The 21,878-nt window shown below is 37.2% G+C and overlaps 1 protein-coding gene across 1 annotated transcript in view; it reads right to left on the bottom strand.

The window, feature by feature from the left end:
- SPATS2 (spermatogenesis associated serine rich 2) overlaps window positions 1-21,277 on the bottom strand; it is a 75,990-nt gene extending 54,713 nt beyond the window's left edge. Inside the window, exon 1 of the mRNA XM_060024716.1 lies at window positions 21,147-21,277. Coding sequence (XP_059880699.1) covers window positions 21,147-21,171 — 25 coding nt within the window. The 5' untranslated portion in view covers window positions 21,172-21,277. The remainder of the gene's footprint in view (window positions 1-21,146) is intronic.
- Between the last annotated feature and the right edge of the window lie 601 nt (window positions 21,278-21,878).

Here is a 21,878-nt window from a genome sequence, read left to right as displayed (position 1 = left end):
TCTTTCCTGACATGCCTACTTTTGCCCAGTTTTTGGAGGGAGAATTGTCTTTTTCTTATTGATCTGTATTAGTTTTCTATCATTGAAACATGATGCAAATTTCTTCTCTGTGACTTGCCTTTTTACTCTCTTGACTGTGCCTTTTGATAAATAGAAGTTTTAAATTTTAATGTAATAATACATTGACATTAATTATTTTCTCTTTTGGTTAGTGATTTTTATATCTATTTAAAAAGTCCTTCCCTGAGATGATGTCAGAAACTTGCTTTGAGGGACTTCCCTGGTGGCACAGCGGTTAAGAATCCGCCTGCCAATGCAGGGGACACAGGTTCAGTCCCTGGTCTGGGAAGATCCCACATGCCTCAGAGCAACTAAGCCCATGTGTCACAGCTACTGAGCCGGCACTCTAGGGCCGTGTGCCACAACTACTGAGCTCGCGTGCTGCAACTACTGAAGCCCGTGCGCCTGAAGCCCGTGCTCTGCAACAAGAGAAGTCACCGCAATGAGAAGCCCACGCACCACAACAAAGAGTAGCCCCCACTCACCGCAACTAGAGAAAGTGTGCGTGCAGCAACGAAGACCCAACACAGCCAAAAAATAAATTAAAAAAAAAAAAAAAACTTGCTTGGAAATAATTCACTGGGGGTGGACACGTGTTGTTAATTACGGACCTGAGTTATGGGTTTATGGGAGTTCATTGTACTATTCTCTCTACCTTTTATACAAAAAATTTTTAATTTCTATAATAAAAATTTTTAAATGTTATTAAAAACTCCTGGAATAAGTGATTATAGCAAGGTCGCAGGAAACAAGGTTAATATATAACTGCAATGAACAAGTGAAATTTGAAATTAAAAATACAATACCATTTACATTAGCAAACCAAAAAAATATTTAGGTATAAATCTAACAAAGTATGTGTAAGATATATACGAGGAAAACTACACACTACAAGCCTCTGAGGAAAGAAATGAAAGAACTAAATAAATGGAGAGATATTCTATGTTCATGGATAGGAAGATTCAGTATTGTCAAGATTTCAGTTCTTCCCAATTTGGTCTAGGTCTACAGATTAAATGCAAACCCAATTAAAATCCCAGCAATTTATCTTGTGAATATTGACACACTGTTTCTAAAGTTTCTGTGGAGAAGCAAAAGACACAGAATAGACAACACGATAATATGAAAGAGAACAATGCTCAAAAACTGATACTAACCAACTCCAAGACACACTATAAAGCTACAGCAATCAAGACTGCAGTACTGGTGAAAAAAATAGACAAAATGATCAATGGAACAGAATAGAGAGTCCAGAAATAGACCCATATATATGAATTATAGTCAACTGATCTTTGACAAAGGAACAAAGGCATACAATGGACCAAAGACAGTCTTTTCAACAAATGGTGCTGGAACCACTGGACATCCACATGCCAAAAAATGAATCTAAACACAGACCTTATACCCTTCACAAAACTTAGCTTAGAATGGATCACAGACCCAACTGTAATGCAAAACTGTAAAACTTCTAGACAATAACTTTGGAGAAAATTTAGATGACCTTGGGTTTGGCAATGACTTTTTAAATATAACACCAAAGGTACAATCCATGAAAGAAGAATTGATAAGCTGGACTTCATTAAAATTAAAAACTGCTCTGCAAAAGACACTGTCAAGAGAATGAAAGACAAGCCACAGCCTGGGAGAAAATATTTGCAAAAGACTCAAAATTACAAAGAACTCCTAAAACTCAACAATAAGAAACAACACAATTAAAAAAATGGGCCAATGACCTTAATAAACACCTCACCAAAGGAGATATATAGATGGCAAATAAGCATATGAAAAGATGTGCCACATCATGTGTCATTAGGGAAATGCAAATTAAAATCAGAACCACTACACACCTCTTAGACTAGCCAAAAATCCAGAACACTGACAACACCAGAGCTGGCAAGGATGTGGAGCAACAGGAACCCTCATTCATCGCTGGTGGGAATGCAAAATGGTACAGTTACCTTTGGAAGACAATTTGGCACTTTCTTACAAAACTAAGGATCCTCTCACCCTATGATTCCGCAATTGCACTCCTTAGTATTCACCCAAAGAAGCTGAAAACTTATTCCCACAGAAAAACCTGCACGTGGACGTTTAGAGCAGCTTTACTTATGACTACCAAAAATTGGAAGCAACTGAGATGTATTTCAGTAGGTAAATGGATAAACTGTGATACATTCAGGCAATGGAATATTAGCCAATGCTAAAAAGGAATGAGCTAATGAGCCATGAAAAGGCACAGAGGAATCTTAAACACATATTACTAAGTGAAAGAAGGCAATCTGAAAAGGTTACATACTGTATGATTCCAGTTATATGACACTCTGGATAAGGCAAAACTATGGAGACAGTAAAAAGATAAGTGGTTGCCAGAGGTGAGGGGAATGAAAGATGAATAAGCAGAACACAGAAGATTTTTAGGACAGTTAAACTACTCTGAATGATACAATAATAGTAGATACATGTGATTGTACATTTGTCCAAACCCAAAGAATGTGCAACGCCAAGAGTGAATACTAATGTAAACTATGGAATTTCGGTGATAATGATGTGTTGGTGTAGGTTCATCAATTGTAACAAATGTGTTACTCTGGTGAAGGATGTTGATAATGGGGGAGGCTATATATGTGTAGGGGCAGGAGGCATATGAGAAATCTCTACCTTCTGCTCAATTTTGCTGTAAATCTACAACTGCTCTAAAAAATAGTCTATTAAAACACTTTAAAAATGCTATTAAGGAAAAAAGTAACAACAACAAAAAAACAGTCTTTCTTATTCTTAGGTCTTGAAGATATTGTTCTTTTTAATAAATTTATTTATTTATTTATTTATGGTTGCATTGGGTCTTCGTTGCCGCACGTGGGTTTCTCCAGTTGTGGCGAGTTGGGGTTACTCTTCGTTGCAGTGCGTGGACTTCTCATTGCAGTGGCCTCTCTTGCTGCAGAGCACGGGCTCTAGGCACATGGGCTTCAGTAGTTGTCGCACGTGGGCTCAGTAGTTGTGGCCCGCGGGCTCTAGAGCACAGGCTCAGTAGTTGTGGTGCACGGGCTTAGGTGCTCCACGGCATGTGGGATCCACCCGGACCAAGGCTCGAGCCCATGTCCCCTGCACTGGCAGGCGGATTCCTAACCACTGCACCACCAGGGAAGCCCTAAGATATTCTTCTAAATTATCATTTATGAGCTTTGTTATCTTGCCATTCACATTTGGGTCTATAACCTAAACCTTGGAATTGATTTATAGGTACGCAGTAAAGTAAGAAACAAGAGTTATATATTTTTTCCACATGGATTTCTAAATGTCTCAGAACAGAAAAAAGACCATCCTTTCCTCAATGCTCTTCAGTATTACCTTTTAAATGAACAAAACTCCATATATGAATAGATCTGTTTCTAGATCTGTGTTTCTAGATCTCTGTGTTTCATTTGTCTATGATTCTATTTTAAGGCTATCCCACATGGTCTTTTTTTAATTATCTATCTATCTATCTATCTATCTATCTATCTATCCATCCATCCATCTGGGCTGTGCCAGGTCTTCGTTGCGGCATGTGGGATCTTTAGTTGCAGCATGTGGGATCTTTAGTTTCAGCATGCGGACTTCTTAGTTGTGGCATGCATGTGGGATCTAGTTCCCCGACCAGGGATCAAACCCAGGCCCCCTGCATTGGGAGCACGGAGTCTTACCCATTGGACCACCAGGTAAGTCCCTATCCCATATAGTCCTAATTACTGTAGCTTTATGATGTCTTAACATCTGACACAGCAAATTCTCTGACCATCAAGAATTCTTTGGCTATTCTTGGCACTCTGCATTGTTATATACATTTAGAATCACTTTGTCAAGCTACAGAGAAATAATGTTTTTTTTTTAATGGGAATTGCATTAAATCTATAAATCCATTTTGATTTGACTCCATGTTGAGTCTTCCAATCCATGAATATGGTACATCCTTCTATCTAAATGTTCTTTCATTTCTTTCAATAATGCTTTATCATTTTCTGATAGTGTTCTTACACATTTTTAATTAAATTTCTTTCTATTTTATACTTTTGGTACAGTTGTAAGTGGCATCTATTTTTATATTTCATTTTCTAACTACTTATTGCTGATATAAATAGGTGTGACTGCTTTTTGTAAAATGATCTTATATTCAGCAACACTGTTAAAATCACTAATTTTAGTAGTTTAGATTCTTTTGGACTTTCCATGTATGGTATCTACAAAAATTCCACAGCAAACATCAACACAGGGTGAAATGCTGAGGGAGCTTTTCCTTTGAGACCAGAAAACAAGACAAGATGCTTGCTTCATTACTTCTTTATTCTTCCCAACTTTATTGAGGAATAACTGACAAATATAACTGTATATACTTAAAGTGTACAGTGTGATGACCTGATATGCTTATACACTGTGGAATGATTACCAAGATAATTAACACATGCATCCTCTCACATAGTTAACTTTCTTGCTTCACTACTCCTAGTCAACTGGCGGTCCTAGCAACTACAATAAAGCAAGAAAAAGAACTATCATAAATATTAGAACTCTATTATTCACGGATCATCTTATTTCCTTTCATTTACATTTTTGATGATTTGTTTTTCTTTTCCTAACTTCCTAAGATGGACACTTAGCTCACTGATTTGCAGACTATTTTCAGGCATACCTCAGAGATATTGCGGGCTCAGTTCCAGATCACTGCAATAAAGTGAATATTGCAATAAAGTGAGTCACACAAATTTTTTGGTTTCTCAATGCATATAAAAGCTATGTTTACACTATGCTGTAGTCTGTTAAGTGTGCAGTAGTCTATGCACATTTATGTCTAATTATGTCTAAAAAAAATCGATGTACATACCTTAATTTAAAAAATACTTTATTAACCATCATCTGACAATACAGGGTTGACATAAACCTTCAATTTATAAAAAACGTAGTATCTGTGAAATGCAATAAAGCAAAGTACAGTAAAACGAGATATGCCTGGACACTTAAAGCTAAAAAAAAAATTCTCTCTAGGCATGGTTTTAGTTGTATCCTACAAGTTTTTATATATAAATTTCTGTTATTTTTCTGTTTAAAATACTAATTTCTATTTTGATTTCTTTTTTGATCCAACTGTTATTTAGAAATATTTCTTAATACTCAAACATTTGGAGACTTTCTAATTATCTTTTGGATAACTAGCTTAAATGTACTGTGTGCATAACAACCTGTATGATTTTAACTATCTAAAAACTGTGGCAGCTTGCTTTATGACCCAGTATATGGTTAATTTTTAAAATGTTCTAGATGCACTGGAAAAGAAAGTAATAAACAAACAGTTGTTGGAGGTACTGTTCTACATATGGCAATTAAATATTAGCAAATTACATTTGCTAATCATATGATTCAAATATTTTATATCCTTATTAATCCCTCATTTGCTTGTTTTATCAGTTACTAAGGGATCTGTGTTAAGAATGTACTATGACTGGAACTCCCCTGGTGGCACAGTGGTCAAGAATCTGCCTGCCAATACAGGGGACATGGGTTCGATCCCTGGTCCAGGAAGATCCCACATGCCGCGCAACAAATAAGCCCATGCACCACAACTACTGAGTCTGTGCTCTAGAGCCCACGAACCAGAACTACTGAGCCCACGCACCACAACTACTGAAGCCCGCGGGCCCTAGAACCCGCGAGCCACAACTACCGAACCCGTGTGCTGCAACTACTGAAGCCTGCGCACCTAGAGCCCGTGCTCCACAACAAGAGAAGCCACCACAATGAGAAGCCCACGCACCACAACGAAGAGCAGCCCTCACTCACCACAACTAGAGAAAAGCCCACGCTCAGCAACAACGAGCCAATGCAGCCAAAAAATAAATAAATTTTTGAAAATTTATTTTTATTTTATTTTTTTACTTTAAAAATATTTTATGTATCCTTATAATTGTCTAATATGAGGAACAGTCATTTTAGGATAGAGTTGCAAAATTCAGAGGAAAAATTATTTTTTAAAAAAGAATGTACTATGACTGTGAATTTGTGTAGTTCTTTAAATTCTGTCAATTTTTGTTTTAAAGCTGTTATTAGAATTAATTTTTCTGTTAAATTAAATCCTTTATCATTATGAACTGCTCCTCCTTTATCCCTAATCATGCTTTTCTGCCTTAAAGTCTACTTTGGCTGATATTAATACATCCATATCCAGAACAGTTTTCTTTTGCTTAGTCACTATTTTTTTCTTATTGTGGTTAAAAAAAAAAAAAAGCCATTTACCATCTTAACCATTTCTAAATATATGGTTCAGTAGTGTTAAGTGCATTCACATTGCTGTGCAACCAATCTCCAGAATTTTTTCATCTTGCAAAGTTAAAACTCTGTTATCTATTCAACAACACCCCATATCCCCTAGCCCCTGGCAACCATCATTCTTCTGTTTTTCTGAATTTTACTAATCTAGATACCTCATACAGGTGGAATCAGACAGTATTTATATTTTTGTGATGGGCTTATTTCACTTAGCATAATATCTTCAAAGTATATCTGTGTTGTAGCATGTAGTAACTATGCTTTCAATTTAATAGTTTTCCTGGAGATTATAACATCTATCATTGACTTGAAAATTCTAATATTAGTTGGTAGCTTTACCATCTTCATTGACAAAGCAAGAAAGCTTATGCCCCTCCAAACTTATGGGCCATCGATTTTGTATTATTCTTTATATATTTTTAAATCTTAATAAAACATTCTTATTGTTTTATACAATCAATATTCATTTAGATTTGCCCACAAATTTGTGGTTTTCATTGCTGTTCGTGCCTTCTTGCATCTCCAACTTTCCAACTGGGTAGTCTTTCTTCTGTATTCAATACCTTTAGTACTTTTTTCAATGGGGTTCTGGTAGTGATGATTTCTATTTTGGTTCATTTTTGGTGTTCTGTTGTTGTTCAAACCATTTATTTGCTCTTTATTCCAGAAGCATATTTTTACTGTAGATGATGTGTATAGAACTGTAGACTGGCAGCTATTTTTACTCAGCCCTTTAAAGATATCATTCCACTGTCTTCTGCCTTCTATCATTTCTGTTGAGAACTTAGCTCATGTGATCCTTGCAAGATTGTTGGATTTTCAAGATTTCCAGTTCTCTGCTGAATTTCTCCAAGTTGTCTTTATTTCCTTGAACCTTTTAAGAATAGCTGTTTTAAGTCTGTTTTGGATAATTCCAATATTTGGGTCTCCTGTGTATCATTTCTATTTCTACCGTTTCTTGTTCCATATTGTTATTATTTCATTGCCTCATGTTTCTAATTATGTTTTATTGTATACTAAACACTCTATTTTTAAAATTTATGGTAAAAGTAATTTGTGAGGTTACCTTCTTCCAGAGAGAATTTGTCTGCTAGTACCAAGGCACCTACATTACCTCAAACCTATCCCAGAGCATAGGGGATCACAAGTGCCCCCTCACACCCCAGAAGGCCTTCTATATCAACTGCAGTCCACTTGGCTCCAGGATTTGTCAGCATTCAGCTTCTCAGCTGCTCTATTCTCTTTGCTTCACCCAAGGGACTGCCACTTATATGAGTTATCAACAGCAGTCAAACTCACAGAGACAGAAAGTAGGATGGTGGCTGTCAGGGGCTGGGGGAAGGGAGAATAGGGAGTTACAGTTCAGTGAGTACAGAATTTCAGTTTTACAAGGTAAAAAAAATTGAGGAGAGGAGGGGAAGAGAGAAACATATAGGTACCTCCGTATAAGATGAAAAGTACCACAGGATAAAGAAATGGTCATTCATGATCAACTATGAAATTTGAGTGAGCTGTTTTAGTGTTTCGGAGGTTTAAATATCAAATGTGGAGGTATTTTATAGCTGAATAGTTTTACAAAGGAGAAAAGAGGAAGAGAGAGAAACAAATTTAAATGCAAGATGAAGTCGACAAAAAAACTACTTATGAATTTGTTCTTATCATTGTAACTTGATATAGTTAGACACTGATAGGCAAACAGTTTTTACGTCTAGAACAATATTAGCAAACCTGACTGTTAAAAAGAGTCTAATATACCACCCCCAGAGATAGTGATTCAGAATTTTTTTTTCCATATCCAGGATGATTCTGATACATGGTTAAGTTTGAGAGACAAAATTATCTGACAAAATCAGTATTCTTAAAATATTTAAAAAATTACAACGTTTGGTCTCACCCTTCTCTAGTCTCTAAAGGCCAATTAGGAATAATATAAGATACACTAGTAACCTGTGGGAATCACAACTAAGCCTATATTCCCAACCTTGGGTTACCCCTAGAGTTGGCCTTCTATAATCCAGTGCTGGATTCAGAGATCAGTCAGAAAACTGTAAAAAGTTATGTATATCTATTCCACTATAAATTCACATTATAAACCTGATAGGTTCTCAAATATTTGCCTTAGGTTCTACTCACAGGTTCTTTTGTTTATCTCGTGATTTTTGGCATTTAGGTGTCCAACAAACAGTACACATAAACCAAGGGTAAGGTCCACAGGAGATTTCTGGCAGAAACATTTCTTACCTAGTTAACTAGTAAGCCACATGAACCAGTAGACCATTTAAGGTCTAAAGACCCACCCTCTGTTGCCACTACCTAACTCAGTGCTAGCCAAACAATCTATGATAAAGAACTAGCTGTTGTTTTAATTTCTAATCCTTTGAGGACCAATGCTTTTATAAAATACAATAAAACCAGGCTGAAGGGCTAGGATGGCATGAGGGGTTCAGCAAGTCCTCTCCTTAAAACGCAAGTATTAAACTGAACAAAACTGCCAAAAACAACCATTTCAGGGTTATGGAAATCAACCAAAGGCACACAACAAATTACTAAGAACCTGCCAGGGCCTTATGTCAAAACAGTGGAGTCTGTACCCTTCTTGCCTAGGACTGCTCCCATTCTCCTATTTCCAGCTCCCTGGGGAACAATAGCTTTATCAGGGCAGGGCAAACCATGAAAATCAGCAGCTTTACTGCCAAAGAAAGCTACCTTGATCTGGAGAGGAGGGCAAAACCTCACAGCTCCATCAGCTCACGTGCAGAACTCAGTAGGAAATGAATAGAAAAACTTGCTGCTTTGCTACTCTGAAGCTGGAGTCTTGGTTGGCTGAGTGGTAAACAAATAGGAAATTCTTTATTTATTTTTTAGCGGTACGCAGGCCTCTCACTGTTGTGGCCTCTCCCGTTGCAGAGCACAGGCTCTGGACGCGCAGGTTCAGCGGCCATGGCTCACGGGCCCAGCCGCTCCGCGGCATGTGGGATCCTCCCGGACTGGGGCACAAACCCGTGTCCCCTGCATTGGCAGGCGGACTCTCAACCACTGTGCCAGCAGGGAAGCCCCAAATAGGAAATTTAACAGGGAAATCCTGGAAATGAAAGAGCCATAGAAAAGCTAGATAGGGAATTCCCTGGCGGTCCAGTGGTTAGGACTCCATGCTTTCACTGCAGAGGGCCCAGGTTCCATCCCCGGTTGGGGACCTGATATCCTGCAAGCCACATGGTGCAGCCAAAAAAAAAAAAAAAACAAAAACAAAAAAAAACAGAAAAATGAAAAGCTAGATAAACTTTCTACACATCCCTAACTAAATGAGAAACTCTGTACATGTACAGGGGAGACCAGTGCAAAGTCAAAGCAAAATTGAGAACTGTCTGAATTTTGAATGTGCTCCCCAACGCACATAGATCAATCAGCAGAGGATAAGAGTCTATAAGGTTTGAGATGTTTGAGCACAACCTTGGTCCAAATCATTGGCTGAGCACTGAACACTGCAGACACAGGGACAACCCATAAAAAAACAAAGCTAAAAAATAAAAATTACAGGGGCTTCCCTAGTGGCACAGTGGTTGAGGGTCCACCTGCCAATGCAGGGGATGCAGGTTCGTGCCCCGGTCCGGGAGGATCCCACGTGCCGCAGAGCGGCTAGGCCTGTGAGCCATGGCCGCTGGGCCTGCGCGTCCGGAGCCTGTGCTCCGCAACGGGAGAGGCCGCAGAGTGAGAGGCCCACGTACCGCAAAAAAATAAAATAAAATAAGTAAATAATAAAAATTAGAATTTAAAAATGTGCAGATATATTAGTGGCTGTACACATGGAGGAGGTAGATTCTTCAGTTTTAAGTCCAGACTAATTCTTTAAATACCCTCCGAAAATTAATACCAATCCAGAGTTAACACAATATATTATGTAAACTATCCACTTTTTAAAAAAGCTTTAAGAAAAGGAAGATTCACTCATATACAGGAAAAAACCCAAACACCTGTCAATAGAAACTTATTCTGAGAGGGTTCAGTTGGTGCACTTAACAAAGACTTCAAAACAGTTAATATAAATATATTCAAAGAATTAAAGGAAAATATGGTCATACCAACTCAGCAAATAGAGAATCTCAATAGAGAAACAGAAACTATGAAAAGGAGCTAAAAAGAAAGTCTAACTGAAAATACAATACCCAAATGAAAAGCTTACTACATAGACCTAATAGCAGATCTGAGATGGCAGAAGAATCAGTGAAGTTTAAAAGAAATCAACAGATGGGCTTTCCTGGTGGCGCAGTGGTTGGGAGTCCACCTGCCGATGCAGGGGACGCGGGGTTCGTGCCATGGTCCGGGAGGATCCCACATGCCGCGGAGCGGCTGGGCCCGTGAGCCATGGCCGCTGAGCCTGCGCATCTGGAGCCTGTGCTCCGCAACGGGAGAGGCCACAACAGTGAGAGGCCCACGTACCGCCAAAAAAAAAAAAAAAAAGAAAGAAAGAAAGAAATTAACAGAAATTAAACAATCTGAAAAGTAGGAAAAAAACAAGAGAAATGAACAGAGCCTCAATCACCCGTGGGATAACACCAAGCTTACCACTATACATATAACAGGATTCCTAGCAGGAGAGGAGAGAATGAAAGAAGCAGAAAAAAAAATTTTTTTGATGAAATTATGGCCAACATTTGATGAAATTCCCAAAAGGGCCATACCAAGCTGTATCACAGTCAAACTGTTAAAGACAAGGAGAAAATCTTAACAGCAACAGTAGAAAAATCACTCATCACAAACAAAGAATAATATGACATATTCAGTGGAATGGCATATTCTAAGTGCTAAAAGAAAAAAAAATGTCAAAGAAGAAGTCTATATCCAGCAAAACTATCCTTCAAAGATGAAGGTTAAAATACAAACATTCCAGACTTTTAAAAAGGCTAAAAGAATCCATTCCTGTCAGATCTGCCCTACAAGAAAAACTAAAGGAAATTCTTCGGGCTGAAAGGAAATAAAACCAGACAGGAACTCAAGTCCAGAGGAAGGAATTAAGGGTACTCAAAATGGTAAATATTTGGGTAAATGTAAGAGACTATGGGGACTTCCCTGGTGGCGCAGTGGTCAAGAATCCGCCTGCCAATGCAGGGGACATGGGTCCGAGCCCTGGTCCGGGAAGATTCCACATGCCGCGGAGAAACTAAGCCCGTGTGCTGCAACTACTGAGCCTGCGCTCTAGAGCCCGCAAGCCACAACCACTGAGCCCGTGTGCCTCAACTACTGAAGCCCCCACGCCTAGAGCCCGTGCTCCACAACAAGAGAAGCCAACACAATGAGAAGCCTGTGCACTGCAATGAAGAGTAGCCCCCGCTCGCCACAACTAGAGAAAGCCCGCACGCTGCAACAAAGACCCAATACAGGCAAAAATAAATTAATTAATTAATTTAAAAAAAAAGAGACTATGTATATATTTTTTTCTCTTTTCTTCTCCAAATTTCTCCCAAAGGTATAAGATTGTTTAAAACAATAAATAACATGATATTGTCATAATTATCATATATAGTTATATCATACATAGATATATGTGAAAATAATAGTACAAAACAGAAGGAGAAACTGCAGTTTGCTAAGCTGGTTATGAAGCTATTATTGTAAGCCTGGCAAGTGAAGCAATACAGCAGACTGTTTAAGGATACCAAATCCCAGTCTGGCACCAAATTCCAGATTTGGTCCTTAGTAGCTCTGAGGCGTTGGGGAAATAATTTAATATCCCTGTGCCTCAGCTTCCTCACTTGTAGAACAGAGATAAGAAAAGTAACTACGTTAGAGGGTATTTTTGTGAGCAATTAAACAAGGTAATATACATAAACCCTTAGAACTGTGTCTCCAAATATTTTGTGTTAAATAGTATTATTCATGAGATGATATCTAAACAAATGACATATGCATATCTTATTTCTGTACACTGTCATCTCTTGAACTTCAAACACTGCTATGAAATAGAAACTATTACACGTGCCGCAACTAAGGAGCCCACATGCCGCAACTAAAGGAGCCAGCGAGCTGCAACTAAGGAGCCCTGGAACCACAACTAAGGAGCATGCCTGCCACAACTAAGGAGCCTGCCTGCCGCAACTAAGACCCGGTGCAACCAAATTAATTAATTAATTAATTTTAAAAAAGGAAACTATTATTATTTCCCATTGAGAGGGAAATGGGTCCCCAATTCAGGTCTTTCTGACTGAAAATACTCTGTTCATTCTCAACGTGTCTACATCTTCACTCAGGCCAAGGTGGAAGTCACAAATGACAAGCCTGGCTTGGGTTCCAGCCCTCTGAGGATGAGTCTTGCCTCAGCTTTGGTTTTAATGTCTGCAACAACTGATTATAAATGTTGCTGTGATTCTTGCATGGCTTTCCATGTGTTTTGAAGCCAGTTCCCCAGGCTTGTTTATCATATTTATTTTACTGCATTTAAAAAAAAATAAGAAACAAATGTTTGGACAACAAACTAGGGCTTATATATTATTCAGCAGAATAGGGAAGGATTCCCTACCTCATCTGGTAGGGAAGGATTAATTTTTTAAAAAGCCTCTTTTCAGGATCATGGAAAGCTTCTACTCTTCTGATGTAACCAATTCACACTCTAGCCAGTAAAAACAAGAGTCTGTTTCTTCACATCATCTCAAATTCTGGGTTATATCATTTAACATTTGCAAAGCCCATGGGCTAAGCAGTTTCTTATTGTGAGTATAAAAGAGGTCGACTAGCTTGTTATATGTTTATTTATGATTTGCTTTTCATCTTCTGAGAACTGCTTTTTAACATATATTATCCATGTTTTTAATAGATGATTCGTGTACTTCTTACTGGTCTTGAAGTACTATTTTCAGATTAAGAGTAACATCTCTTAAAAAAAGAAAGAGTGTATATGTATATGTATAACTGATTCACTTTGCTGTATACCTGAAACTAACATTGTAAATCAACTATACTCCAATAAAAATTTAAAACAAAATAAAATAAAATTACCCTGTAAAAAGAAGAATAAAACAAAACAAAACAAAACAGGAGAGGCAATGAGGCTATACTAGAACAAAGTTACTGTATTTTACCAGAATTAAGTCAGTATTAGCCTGAAGTAGCTTGTGGTAAGTTAAAGGTGCATATTGCAACCTAGAGCAATCACTAATAAAATAACTATTTTAAAAATAGCTTTAAAAAAATCAGAGGAGGGACTTCCCTGGTGGTACAGTGGTTAAGAATCTGCCTGCCAATGCAAGGGACACGGGTTCAATCCCTGCTCCGGGAAGAACCCACATGCCGCAGAGCAACTAAGCCCGTGCGCCACAACTACTGAGCCTGTTCACAACTACTGAAACCCGCGCAGCTACAGCCCATGCTCCGCAACAAGAGAAGCCTCTGCAATGAGAAGCCTGCACACCACAACGAAGAGTAGCCCCTTCTTGCCGCAACTAGAGAAAGCCTGCGTGCAGCAACGAAGACCCAACGCAGCCAAAACAAAAAAAAAACACTAAAAAATACGTTTAACACAAAAGAAGGAAATAAAGGAGTAACAAAGGAATAAAAATGAGACATATAGAAAACAACAGATGGCAGGCATAAACCCAATCATACTGATAAATACTTTCAATGTGAAGGACTAAATAATCAAAATGTGGAGTTGTTAGACTAGATAAAAAGCAAGATCTAATTATATGGTGCCTACAAGAGACACCCCTTAGACTCCAAGACACAAACAGATTGAAAGTAAAAGGATGAAAAATATATTCCCTGAAAACAGTAACTGTAAGAGAGCTGGAACGGCTATATTACTAGCAGAAAAACTAAAACTTTAAATGTATTACTAGAGATAAAAAGAACATTTTGTAATGATAAGAAAATCAATACATCAGCAGAATATAACAATTATTAATCTATATACACTTAATAACAGAGTCCTAAAATATGTGAATTAAAAACGGACAGAATAGGGTTTCCCTGGTGGCACAGTGGTTGAGAGTCTGCCTGCTGATGCAGGGGATAAGGGTTCGTGCCCCAGTATGGGAAGATCCCACATGCCGCGGAGCGGCTAGGCCCGTGAGCCACGGCCGCTGAGCCTGCACGTCCAGAGCCTGTACTCCGCAACGGGAGAGGCCACAACAGTGAGAGGCCCGCGTACTGCAAAAAACAAAAACAAACAAACAAAAAAACTGACAGAGTAGAAAGGAACAATACACAATTCAACAATTACAGCTGAAGATTTCTATACTTTTCTCTTAGTAAATGACAGAACAAGTAAACAGAAAATTAGTAAGGATATAGATGACTTGAACATCATGATCACCCAACCTAACTGACATAGATAGAACACTCCACCCAACAACAAATCAATACACATTCTTTTAAGGCACACATGGCATATTCTCCAGAACAAATCATATACTAGACAAACACATCACAAGAATGGAAAACTACAGACCAATATCTCTCATGAATACAGGTGTAGAAATCTATGACAAACAGAAACCAGTAACATAAAAAAAGATACATACTATGACCAAGTGGGATTCATACCAGGAATGCAGAATTGGTTTAACATATGAAAATTAATTAATATAATGCTCTATATAAATAAAGGACAAAAACACATGATCATAACAATAGATCAGAGTTTCTCAACTTCAGCAGTATTGACACTTTTAAATAAAGCCAAGCACATCTTTGTTGTGTGGAGCTGTCCTGTGTAGTGCAGAATGTTTACAGCATCCTGGACCTAAATCCACTAGATGCCAATAGAACCCTAGCCCCAAGCTGTGACCACTAAAAATGTCTCCAGACATTGCCATATATCCCCTAGGCAGCAAAATCATCCCTGTTTGAGAACCACTGAAATAGATGCATAAAAAACATCTGACAAAATCCCAATACCCATTCATGTAAAAACTCAGCAAGGTGCAAGATAAGAAGAGAGAGGAACTTCTTCAAACTGATAAAGGGCATCTAGGAAAAACCTACAGGTAACATCATACTTAATGGTAAAAGACTAAATGCTTCTCCTCAAGAGTGAGAGCAAAGCAAAGATGCCTGCCCTCACACTTCTTTGCAACAATATACTGGAAGTTCAAGCCCATGCAAAAGGCAAGAAAAAAGAAATTACAGTCATCCAGAATGGAAGAGAGGAGGAAAACGAACTTTATTCACAGAGGACACAGCATTATATATTGAAAATCTAAGTTATCAACTAAAAACTACTTGAACTAATAAGTGAGTTTAACAACAACAAAAATCAAATGTCTCACTCACAACAGCATCAAAAAGAATAAATTACTGGGACTTCCCTGGTGGCGCAGTGGTTAAGAATCCGACTTCCAACTCAGGGGACGCGGGTTCAAGCCCTGGTCAGGGAACTAGATCCCATATGCATGCCTCAACTAAGAGTTCATGTGCCACAACTAAGCAGCCAGCGAGCTGCAACTAAGGAGCCTACCTGCTGCAACTAAGACCTGGTGCAACCAAAATTAAAAAAAGAATAAATTACTTAGGAATAAACTCAACTAAGGAACTGCAAGGTCTGTTCGCTTAAATCTATAAAACATTACGGAGAGAAAGTAAGATCTAAATAAATGTAGAGATATGCTATGTTCATGAATTGAAAGACTCACTATTGTTAAGATAACAGTTCTCCACAAATTGATCTATTGATTAATGCAACCTCTATCAGATTCCAAGAAGATATTTTTGTATGAATTGACAAGCTGATTCTAAATTTCTAAGGAAACATAAAGAAACCAGGATAGCCAATAAAGCTTTGGGGGAAAAAAGGTTGGAGGATTTACTCTACACCTTACTTATTATACTATACTTTAAGAAAAGATAAACTGGGTTTTATCAAAATTAAAAACTTTCGCTTTTAAAAAGACACCATTGGGAATTCCCTGGCGGTCCAGTAGTTAGAACTCTGCGCTTTCACTGCCAAGGGACCAGGTTCGATCCCTCGTCGGGCGAACTAAGATCCCACAAGCCACATGGTGCGGGGGTGGGGTGGGGGGTGGAGCGGTGGGAAGACACCATTAAGAAAATGAAAAAACAAATCACAGACTGGGAAAATACATAAATATATTTGCAAATCATGCACCTGATAATGGACTTGTATTCAGAATAAAAAATTCTTACAACTATAAATGGAGTATAACCTTTAAAAATTGTGAATCACAAAAAAAAAAAATTGTGAATCACTATGTTGTACACCTGAAATTTATATAATATTATAAATCAACTATACCTCAATTAAAAAAAAATTGTGGGGGGGAAGAAGACCTACAACCCAATTTGTAAAAATGAATAAAGAATTTAAATAGACATTTCACCCAAAAAGATATACAAATGGCTAATAATCACATGAAGAAATAGTCAACATTATCAGTCATTAAGGAAGTACAAATCAAAACCACAATGAAATATCAGTACACACCTAGTAAAAGAGCTATAATAAAAAAGCCACCATACCAAGTGTTGGCAAGGATATGAAGCATCCAAAACCAACATTTATTGCTGGTGGCATTATAAAATGGTCAGCCACTTCGGAAAACAGTCTGGCATGGCAATTTCTTTGAAAATTAACCAATTCTGCTCCTAGGTATTTCTCCAAGAGAAACAAAAACATATGTCCACACAAAGACTTGTAAGCAAATGTTCATAATTTATAATTGTTCATAATAGTCAAGACTGGAAATAATCCAAATGAATAATCAACTGGTAAATGGATAAACAAAATGTGATACAACCTGTGATATTGTAGTATAATAAGAAATAAATATTTTGGTCTTCATCCCCAGTTCCTGGCTAAGGACTCCTAAAACCTTTGTAACTCCCTAAGCTGTAAAGGTGCTAGGAGCATCTTCTGTTCTAATATTTGGTATTTGACTCCAGTTCCTAAGAGATCACAAATGCCTTGAAATTTCCTGGGTGACAGGAGCATCTTTAGTTCTAAGGAAGCAACTTGGTGGGTTCCTGGACAGCTTCAGGATGGAGGCATGGTCACCAGAAAGATCAAGCCATAATTAAGGCTTGGAACTTTCAGCCCCACACCCATCCGTTGGGTAAGGGAAAAGAGAGGAGTTAGAGATGAGTTAATAATACTCAATCACATTTATGTGATAAAACCTTGAAAAAAATCTCTGAAGTATGGGGTTCAGAGAGCTTCCAGGTTAGTGAACCCATCCATGTGCTAGGAGGGTAGTACACCTCAACTTCATGGAGACAGAAGCTCCTGCACTGGGCACCCTTCCAGACCTCACCCTATATACCTCTTCATCTGGCTGTTCATCTGTATTCTTTATCACATTCTCTTCTATGTATATAAACCAGTAAAAGCAGTAAGTGTTTCCCTGAGTTCTGTGAGCATTATAGCAAATTACTGAACCTGAGGAGGGGGTCGTGGAAACCACCCGTTTGTAGCCAAGTTGGACAGAGGGGTGGATAACTTGGGAATCCACTACTCATGATTGGTGTCTGAAGTGGGAGGGACTGAGCCCTTAACCTGTGGGATCTAATGCTAACTCCAAGTAGACAGTGTCAGAATTGAATTGGATTGTAGGGACACCCAGCTGGTATCAGAGAATTGGTCAATGTGGGAAGAACATCCACACTTCTGGTCACATAAACATCATGAGTAGCAGAGTGTAAAAAGAAACAGGGTTTTTCCTTTTTATACCTTAACGCTACTCAGCAGTAAAAAGGGGCAAGCTACTGATACATTAAAAAACATTAAGGAACCTCAAAAACATTGCACTAAGTGAAAGAAACCAGACACAAAACCATATGGTATTAATCTGTTTATATGAAATCTCTAGAAAAGGCAAAACTAAAGACACAGAAAGTAGATCAGTGTTTGCCTGGGGTTGAAAGCAGGTATTGATTGTAAACAGGTAAGAGTAAATTTTGGGGGTGAGGAAGGTGTTTTAAAATAGGATTGTGGTGATGGTTGCACAACTGCATAAATTTACTAAAAACAGGATATTCCCTGGCAGTCCAGTGGTTAGGACTCAGTGCTTTCACTGCCGAGGGCCTGGGTTCAATCCCTGGTCGGGGAACTAAGATCCTGTAAGCCTCACAGCGAGGCCAAAAATTTTTTTTTTACTAAAAATAATAACATTGTCCATTTATAATTGATGAATTTTATAGTATTTAAATTATACCTCAATAAAACTGTTTTGAAAGGGTCTGGATGTTACAGCACTGTCAAATCACTATAAGAGTTTCTAGGGACTTCCCTGGGGGTCCAGTGGTTGGGACTTCACCTTCCAATACAGGGGGTGCTGGTTCAATCCCTGGTCGGGGAGCTAAGATCCCACATGCCTCGCGGCCAAAAAAACAAAACATAAAACAGAAGCAATATTGTAATAAATTCAATAAAGACTTTAAAAATGGTCAACATCAAAAAAATAAAAGTTTCTAAACAGTCTCCATTTAAAAATATTTCTCTAGTTCACAGATCAGACTTTAAGAAGCACTGATCTGACTTCTGCTAGGTGTTGGCTAAAAGGCTTAGAGCAATCAATGGCTGCAGCTGAAATTGACCTTAATTTAAGCCATACAAGTTTAACTCCACTAAATATTGCATTAAATAAGAAATTTACCAGTATTACTGATATAGGAAAATATGGAAACATGGTCTACTGTGGAATAAAAACATAACTCATTACAAAATGACACTTAGTAAATGAGTTGTCACTAGAGAACAGAAACTACCATAGTATCTATCTTTTTAATGTATTTTAACTAAGCTGATAAAGTGAGTATAATTATTTGGACTAATAAAACCCAAAACTATGAAATTTTAAATATATAAATGAATTAAATGAGATAGAATTTTATAAGTATTTTGTATTTTGGGGGGTTCAAATATGTTATATATATGTATATATTTGTTTCAGAGAAAGTCCTAACAACATATAAGCTTTCTTTTGTTTCAACTAAGTGTAAATCTAGGCTACGTTCAATCGAAATTTGTTAGCACTTAATGCCTATGATGTGATCTAAAATTTATATTCATTTTACAGCAACTGGATAGCAGTTATAGAAAGCAATGATACTCTTTTATAGCTCTGGAACAACACAGGCATGAAATAAACAAAGACTCTATAGTTTTTAAAAGGTCAAAGCAATCTGAAGTCAACTTTTTAAGGAAAAATTAAATATTAAACTTTTTAGATGAAATTTTAAAAACTTTTCAGTTGATAAGTCTCACTCCACAGAAGAGTTCAGCTTCTTTAGTAATCTAACCATTCCTTAGATCTCAGATTTTCTTTATACAGGTTTTCTATACAATGAAACTACAGCTTTCAAAACCACAAGCAGCTGTGGTATATTGTTTTCGTATAATGAGATTTTTGATTTGGCCAGTCAAAATTAAGTTTAAAAGCATTTCCTTCAACCTAAATGTCCATCAACAGATGAATGGATAAAAAAGATGTGATACACACACACACACACACACACACACACACACACACACACACACACAATGGAATACTACTCAGCCATAAAAAAAGAATGAAATAATGTCATTTGCAGCAACATGGATGGACCTAGAGATTATCATACTAAGTGAAGTAAGTCAGAGAAAGACAAATAGCGTATGATATCACTTATATGTAGAATCTAAAAAAATGATACAATGAACTTATTTACAAAACAGAAATAGACTCACATACGTAGAAAACTAACTTATGGTTCCCAAAGGGGATAGTGGTGGGGAGAGATAAATTAGGAGTTTGGGATTAACAGATACACGCTACTATACCTATAAAACAGGTAAACAACAGGACCTAATTATAGCACAGGGAACTATACTCAATATCTTATAATGACCTAATGGAAAAGAATAGTAGGTATGCATGTGTGTGTGTGTGTCTGTATATACCTGAATCACTTTGCTGTACACTTGACACTAACACAACATTGTAAATAAACTATACTCCATTAAAAAAATTTTTTTAAGCATTTCCTTCATATTTAACACGTGAGACCTGGGTCTACAGCTTTGTTTTGAATTAAAGAACATTAACTTTACATTGAAAATTAAATTGAGGGGAAAAAAATCCAGGATAGCTATGGTCATTCTTTTAACAAACATATTCCAGTTATGTGTGACAGTTCTAGTGCTATTTGTCCCTTTACATTTTCGCAGCTATTCTTGGAAAGCTGAAAAAGTGACTTCATCGTCTTTGTTGTCCCTTCCTCCTTGTAAGTACTCTTGATATTTCTTGACTCTTTGCAACTTATATTTTACTTTATACAAAAAGCTAGAGTCATAATCCCAGAAAGAAAGCTAAAGAAGGAATCGATGACTAGAAGCATTTACTCTTGCTTCATTTCCTGCCTCCGAAGAAACATCAACTCACAGGATATAGAATATCCTGTAGTAAGTTATCTCCTACCTCTTCTAACATATGTTCACTCTCCAAAAAGTGCACTTTCAAGATGCATTTGGCTTTCCTAAAAGTATATTAATAAGTTTATAAGAGTAGAAAAGCAATTGTTATATGAATTAATTCACAAACTAGTAACACAAAAAGCTATAATCTAATATCCACAAATCCTTAGGTAGTTAAAGGCACAACAGATAAAGCTGTGAATGTTCCATACTCTTCTAAAATTAATTGTGCAGTCATGACAGAAAGATAAGTTATAACTATCAGTAGTATTGCACTAGGTGAGGAAAAGCATGACATCACTCAAAACACTCAAAACTATGTACAGATAGAAATGGTGATCATTACTCCACAACTATGCTTTTAACAATTTATGCCCACATGGAATCTTACCCTTCTGGTTTTGTTTCCTAGACATTTCAGGTTTTTTTAATCTCAAAAAATCCAGAAGAAAAGTATCCTTTTGCCTTGTCTTGGTTCTGATTGTAGTGATCTCTGATTTAAAAACAGGCAACAGAAGGCTGTAGTTGGAGGTGATAAATATAAAAATCCTGGTTATTCAAAATTCTGTTCACTAGCTGTCGATCTCCTTTTCTTCTCTCGTATCAACTTCTTGTCAGGAAATATCATTGCAGACATTCATGTCTCTTTTTCCAGGGAGATTCTGGGGGGAAAACACACACACACATATTCACTATTAGAGTAACAGTTGTACAAAATTTCTAAGAGATATCCACAGGCTTTATTTTATACTTTTTCTAAATGAAACTAGTTATTAAAAGAAAGTACTCTAGAAAGAATATAGTTATAAAAAGCAATATTTTAATTAACACAACATTTTACATCAACTATACTTCAATTTTAAAAAAAAGTTTCTCAAAAAATAAGAAATCACTGTAAACCTTAAAAACAAGCAATATTTTGCTCTTTAAGAAACATTAATCTTAGAATCAAACCATCTTCTTAGTTCAGAAAGCATGTTTTCTTATTCTTCTTAGCTTGTATCTAACTCAAAATCTTATCCCCAACCTAAGTGTCCATAAAAAGAAACGTAACAGGTGGATGGACCTAGAGTCTGTCATACAGAGTGAAGTAAGTCAGAAAGAGAAAAACAAATACCGTATG

Source organism: Delphinus delphis, chromosome 11 (genome assembly GCF_949987515.2).
Source record: "Delphinus delphis chromosome 11, mDelDel1.2, whole genome shotgun sequence".
Taxonomy (NCBI): Eukaryota; Metazoa; Chordata; class Mammalia; order Artiodactyla; family Delphinidae; genus Delphinus; species Delphinus delphis.
This window is presented reverse-complemented; position numbering and strand designations above follow the sequence as displayed.